Source organism: Phoenix dactylifera, chromosome 2, assembly GCF_009389715.1.
Source record: "Phoenix dactylifera cultivar Barhee BC4 chromosome 2, palm_55x_up_171113_PBpolish2nd_filt_p, whole genome shotgun sequence".
In the NCBI taxonomy this organism is placed as follows: Eukaryota; Viridiplantae; Streptophyta; class Magnoliopsida; order Arecales; family Arecaceae; genus Phoenix; species Phoenix dactylifera.
The window spans coordinates 8,799,148-8,805,745 of record NC_052393.1 but is presented as its reverse complement, the minus strand read 5'-3'; the positions used below and the strand labels follow the sequence as shown (position 1 = coordinate 8,805,745).

The following is a 6,598-nucleotide window of genomic DNA, read 5'->3' as shown; positions in this document are numbered from 1 at the left end:
AAACCGGATCTGCTCTGATACAACTTATCACAACTGAAAACCTTATCCAAAAAAGCTAGCTAGAAGGTATTATTTGGGCTCTTTGATCTTACATAAGTATTCAAGATCTACCAAGCGAATAACCGATATAGAACTAAATACTTGTCCGAATGGTCTCCCCAGTAACTACCGATGATATCCGTGGCGCACGCATGATGCACTCACTTATTTGCAAGCAGCAACACGAATGACACTTGTTGTCCGTCGGACAATGGGGTTTTCTTTTACTTAGCTTTCGGCGGAACTTTTGTATATGTAAGATTTCAAAATTCTAAATGATAAAATTGCTAGATGGAACACCTTTGGAAACTATTGTGGAACCAAAATGGTCCCTAACCCTTTTGGATGGTAAAAGTCATCCAAGTCACACCCACAACCAAAAGGCCGCCCAGGAATGCGAGCGAGAAACGCACATTTGTCTACATGCGTGGGGAATATGTCATGCCTTGGTCCACCAAATGGTTTGTTTGCGTGGGTCCAACGCCATTCTGCAGGAGTATATTGAATTCACCAAGTGGAACAAAGCAAATCCGCAGTGTTGGAATCTTTTGGTTTAAATTGGAAGGGCTCAGAACATGGTTACCCTGCTCTGTTCCCTTATTTTATTAAGCTGAATGCAAACAAAGTTCTCTTATCTTGAAGGAGACTCCAACAACACCAAGAATCCCTCGCATAAGCATCTAACTGTAATAGATTATCACAACCGATAATTGCGAGATCATTTATGTCCCACAAGTTCCATGCAGGTATTTCTGACATTTGAAGGCTAAGTAGAAAGCTAACCAAATAGTATATAGATACTATCCAATCGTCCAACCTAAAATTTGCATCACCAACTTCTCACAAACATTCGTATCCTGTCCTTGAAAAAAAAAAGGTGATGAAAACTATGAGGACCTGTGCCGGGAAAAATATGTGATGATCTATGCGAGCTTGTATTTAGTCCTACGTCGGTTATTCGCTGGATAAATTTTAGGTACTTATATAGGATCAAAAAATCCAAATAATAATTTTCGACTAACCGTTTTCAATAAGGTCCTAGATTCTTACAAAACTATCTCGGTTTCCCATTCTTAAATAATTTGAAACCAAGAATGCCTATTTTGTAAGAAAATTTCTCAACAGGTCTGCTTCTAACACCAACCTCTTCCACTTGCTAATCAACAAATAGGTCAATAGGACAGGAATCTTTTAGGCATCAGTGGTAAGAAGGAGCACGATTTTTAGTATTTGTATGAACTTTTTTGCTATAGGTCAATCTCGATTAGCTGTTTGTAACTCTTTCTTTCTTCTTTTGCAATTATTTCTTCTCTTCAATATGGGTGGCTGCTTTACCAGCCTCCTTTATGATTAAAAAAAAGAGTATATGTATGATTTTTTTTTGCTATAAAATAATATAAACTTTTTTGTTTGGTGTGGGATTTCTTAGTTTACTACATCTTAACAATGGAAAGAAACCATTTTCTTGAAGCAGATATCTGCAACACCCATGGTGGACCCACTCCATTTGGTAAAGAATAGCATAAATTCAAACTCGTTAAAAAAACTGAAGACTGCGTGAGAATCGAAGAGCATCTCATATTCTTCCTTTGGACCATTAGACATGCAATGAATAACTAGGAGGGAAGCAAAAGTGGGACAAGGGGAGGGGAATTAAAGGTAAACCACCTCAGACCCACATTCTCCCAAGCCAAAGCTAGCGTATGCACCCAAAAGAAGAATCCACCGCCACATCCGCCCTCTTCTTTCGACTCTGTCTTGCCCATTACGACGATGATACCCTGGTCCTCTCCCCAAGGATCCCTGGCCTTCCCTGCAGAACTGCCTCCATTTGCTTCTTGTATTCTTCTGTTTCTCTACTGCCTTGGGGAATTCTAGAGGTTCAGCTGTGCCCTGCCCAATCTCTTTTGCAAATGACCAAAATCCCCTTCTTTTGCAAATTGAAACTCATCATGCCAGCAAAATTTGAGCATGATACTCTAAGCTGATACCTCATCAGTACTTCGGCCAATCTCCCAAGCCCACAATGTTAACATCTTATTTTCGAGCATTTTATGTTGATTAGATATATGGAGTTGCTTTTAGCATTGAAAGGAAGGCACATAAAATGAATCTGCCGATGAAGATGATTACAGAGGAGCCCATGAGTTAGCAAATTATATTAGAAGATGTGTGAGGATCCGTAGAGGCGTGTGTTAGGTCCTACATCGGTTATTCACTGGATAGATCTTGAGTATTTATATAGAATCAATAAATCTAAATAATACCTTCTAGCTAGCCATTTTGAGTGAGGTCCTGAATTGTTACAAATAGTATCAGAGCAAACCTAACCCATAACCTTTATAGATTAGGGGACACTGCAATACGAATCCATTGGGGCTGACCACAGGACGATCATAGTGCTTATGATTAAATTCATATGGATTTGAACCCTTAATCCGATGAGGACATCAGGACTTAAACAGAAAATCAAAACTAAGTAATGATGGTTGTACATCCTTTTAATCTATCGCATGTTAATAGTGTATTCAATATGCAAATACATATTATTGGATCCAGATCCCATTTTGCTTCTTTTTTATGAAACCTTTCAATGATTATCACCAATAATTTTCTCAGTAGTATGGTTTAGGCGCACTGCAGAAGCTCCCATAGCCAAGTATACATGGATAGATAGTTATGCACCCTTAGTGGAGTGGGGCATAGTCGGAAAATTTAAGCATAGTTGAGGGCATATTTGCATTTTCCACCAACGGTAACAAAGCGGCGTCCCACGCCTTTTTATAAACGGCAGCCTCATCACCTCTCCTCAGCCTTTTGCTTCCCTCCGCTTTCCCTTCGTCACGAAGCCTCCTCCTCTGCCCTCCTCTCCTTCTCCACCTCTTCCTCCTGCCTCTCTTCATCTCCAGAAAAACAGGGAGATCAAAAGAGAAGAAAGGAGGAGCAAGAAAAGAGTAGAAGAAGAAGAGCATCGCAACCTCCAACTCCAATGGCAGAGCCAAATCCTCCTCTCCACCCCTCCAAATTACCAACTCCAAAATATAGAACTCCAAACCCACCAGCCCAACAATCCTCAGCTAGATTCCTCTCCAGTTTCCTGTACAAAGTCATCTTCGTCACCGTCTTCATCGCCCTCCTCCCTCTTTTTCCCTCCCAAGCCCCAGAGTCTGTAAACCAATCCATCTTCACCAGAAGCTGGGAACTCCTCCACCTTCTCATCGTCGGGATTGCCATATCCTACGGCCTTTTCAGCCGCCGCAACACCGAACCCGAGCCCGAAAAGGAGGCTGCTTGGAAGGTCGATAGCCCCCAATCTTACATCTCCCAAATCCTTCATGTCTCTTCAGACTTGGACGACGACGAGGTTGATAGCCCGCATGGGCCTCTTGATGAGAGCAAGATCCAGACTTGGAGCTCACAGTACTACCCAAATAATCCTGTGGTTGTGGTTAAAAAAGGATGGAACCGATGCCGGCCATGCAACCAATAAGCCTCTGTATCTGCCTGTCCGAAGCTTGAAATCATGTGCCCAGGACTCGGGGTTGCTGGATTCTTGTAATGAATTCATTGATGGACATTCTGGCTCGGTTAATGGAATTGAAGAGTCCAGAAATTTTGATGCTCTGAATTCCAAGAATGTACCAGAGGGGAGAGCCGTCCTTCCATCTCCTATTCCATGGAGATCGAGATCAGGAAGGATGGAGGTGAAGGACGAATCAGCTTCGGGTACAGGTATGGCCCCTCCACCTTCTTCTTCTCCGCCACCTTCCGTCTTGGAAGCCGATTTCGGGCCTTCCAGGACTCCATCATTCCGTTCTCCGGCGACCCGTACCCCCTCCTCCACTCCTCCGACGAACAGGCTCTCTCCCTCCCCCTCTCTTTCCCCAGAAGTGAGGTCCAAAAGCAGCGAGGATTTGGGGAGGAAGAAGAGCTTCTACAAGTCTACTCCACCCCCGGCACCGCCACCCCCACCTCCATTTCTTGGTCATGGCTATTCCCCCGTCTCCGACAAAAAGCCCGTATCGAAAAGTTTCAAGGATGAATTGGAACGTTTGAGCAGAAGGGGAAGGGAAGGCTTTGATCCCTTGATCTCATCATCAAACGAAGAAATGAAGCAGAAATCTATTCGGTTGGAAGGTCGGTCAGAACGGTCAGAGCGAAGGACGTCCCAAGCACAATGCCAGATCGAGCAACAAAGATCGGCGGCGCCGAGCAATCATTCGGCTATGAACCACACCAGCCTCCTCCGATCCCAAAATATCAAGCTGAAAAGGAGAATGAATTCATCATGGAGAAGGTGATTGTTTCCTCGGATGAGTCTGATGCCGATGACGCCGCTAGCGAGGCCTCTGATCATGTGCTAGTTTCAAACCCTGCGGCAGAAGCAGCCCCGGAGGCGAACGAAGTTGATAAGAAGGCCGATGAGTTCATAGCCAAGTTCAGGGAACAGATTAGGCTTCAGAGAATTGAATCAATCAAGAGATCCACCGGGCAGCGAGGCCTTAGAAACCCAAAGTAGTCTCATATTTCGGTGCCTTAGAAACCGATGATATTTACTACATTTTATTCTCTATGATGCTGTCTTTTTCTTCTTTTCCTGAAGTTTAAAGAGTTCCAAACACCAGTCTAGTTGAATGAAGATTCAAAATTTGTTAATCTTGTTCTTCATTCTCTTTCATGGCAATCGTTCTGCCTTGGCAATGTACTTGAAATTAGATTATTGGAGCATGTGATTTCCTCGATCACTATTCAACTCTTGTACCGAACACTGATCTTGGAAATCCAAAGATTAGTAAGCAAGGCATTTTGTAATCAATTGGCACAGTAAATGCATCAGTAGTTATCTCTATATTTCATTCTTGCGAGTGCTGTTGATTGCTCCTTGCTATCAGAGAACCTTCAATTACAACCACATCCAAATATTCAAGGTGGTTGGATGTTGTGGCCATTTGCCTAATTTTATATAGGTAAAGGTGATTAAATCATTAACTTTCAGACTTGATGTATGGTAATCAAGTACATAATGAACATTTATACTAAAATTGATTCTGTGTCATTGGCATTGGATCGATGGGGCAATTTCACCAAGCAATTAAAAAAGTTAAGGGACATAAGAGAAAAGTAGATGCATATTGCCATGTTATTTCGGAAAATGGAGAGGAAGAGGGTCCAATATGAGGACATTGACATTATGAGATTTAGGTCATGGAAAAGGCAGTCCATTTGATGATCGGATTCCACTATTAACAATCACACCTTATGAATTGAAATCCATCATAAGAGGGATGACACAATAACTTAGGTGTTACATACATCAAGTAGTCATAGGGCTTACTCAGAGAATCATAAGAATGATTAGGGCTTTACTAACGGTGGTCCCTGTTGGAATAAGGTTCAAGTACCTTAAGGGTTAAATAAGAAATAGATCCAAAATTCCCATATCGCAAAAGCTGATCTGACTTTCAAGTAAATCATCTGCCATACAAGAGCAACGTATCTTCAAACTATGGAAGACTAGATAACCAAGGCTCTGCAGTGGATTACCAAATTTTCGAGTATAGCATGCGGCTACCTAAGTGTAAACATATAAAAAAGGAACTTTGATCCTACCTAGAAGATTAATTTTATCATTGGAATGAATTAATTCAATTGAATTTTCTAGTTCGTCAGGCGTTTAATTTTTTGGATTTATCTTTCTGAGATCATTTTAACTGGAATATTTAGTAATTTCTATGGTAACCTTATTATTATGGTCGACAGCATTAGAGCTTCAAGACTAGTATATTACTCAAATTTTTTTTTTCCTAAAAAAAATTGAGAGCACTGTGTTTTATCATATTTTGATTTTTTTTCTTTTTCATTGCCAAAATTCTCATTTAGGAATTGCAGGAAGAATCTTCAAAGAGTAGTTGACACATGTCCACTAATTACAAAAAAAATAATTATTTAACTGACACTACCGGTCAACTGGTTATCTATTCCCAACCGTTTATATGAAAAGAGATGATCGAGATTGCATACTCCCACTGGGGTACGGTAGCAAAACCTGACAACTATTAGCTAGGTTGGTCGGCACTGCTCCCCTAAAGGCTTTGTAGGAGGATAAAAAAATAATTGTTTTTACTAAAATAGATGATTTAGATAATTTTAGTAAGGATACATCCAAAAAAATCGAAAAACAATATATTTTAGAATCCTTTAGGCAGCTCTCCCTTTTCAACTTATAGGACATCTCCACGGTGATTTATCACATATAAAGCCACCTAATTTACGGTTCTATTGGTCTCTCTGGAAACATGAAAGAGAAAAAAGAATAGATGAAATGCAAAACCTAGGTGTTGCTGCAAAGGGGACCATAGATGTTGTATATCACGTGTACAGCACGTGATCGGTAGAGCCACGCGTCGAGACCGTAGACAGCCAAGTACGAAGGCCCGACTGAGACACACACATCCTATCACCTGGACGTGCGGCGCCCACCCTCTGTGACTGTCAGCCGTCCGTTTCACTCATCCGTTACTACATCCAACGGCCCGCCGATCCCAATTGCATGCGACGG

At 41.6% G+C, this 6,598-nt stretch overlaps 1 protein-coding gene across 1 annotated transcript; it reads left to right on the top strand.

Annotated features, from left to right (window-relative positions):
- The first annotated feature begins 2,829 nt into the window (after window positions 1-2,829).
- Window positions 2,830-4,890, top strand: LOC103716329. The gene is made up of 3 exons (XM_039116028.1): window positions 2,830-3,526; window positions 3,573-3,771; window positions 4,119-4,890. Exons 1-3 carry the CDS (start codon window positions 3,029-3,031, stop codon window positions 4,556-4,558), a joined length of 1,137 nt encoding a protein of 378 aa, XP_038971956.1. The 5' UTR covers window positions 2,830-3,028; the 3' UTR covers window positions 4,559-4,890.
- The last annotated feature ends 1,708 nt before the right edge of the window (window positions 4,891-6,598 follow it).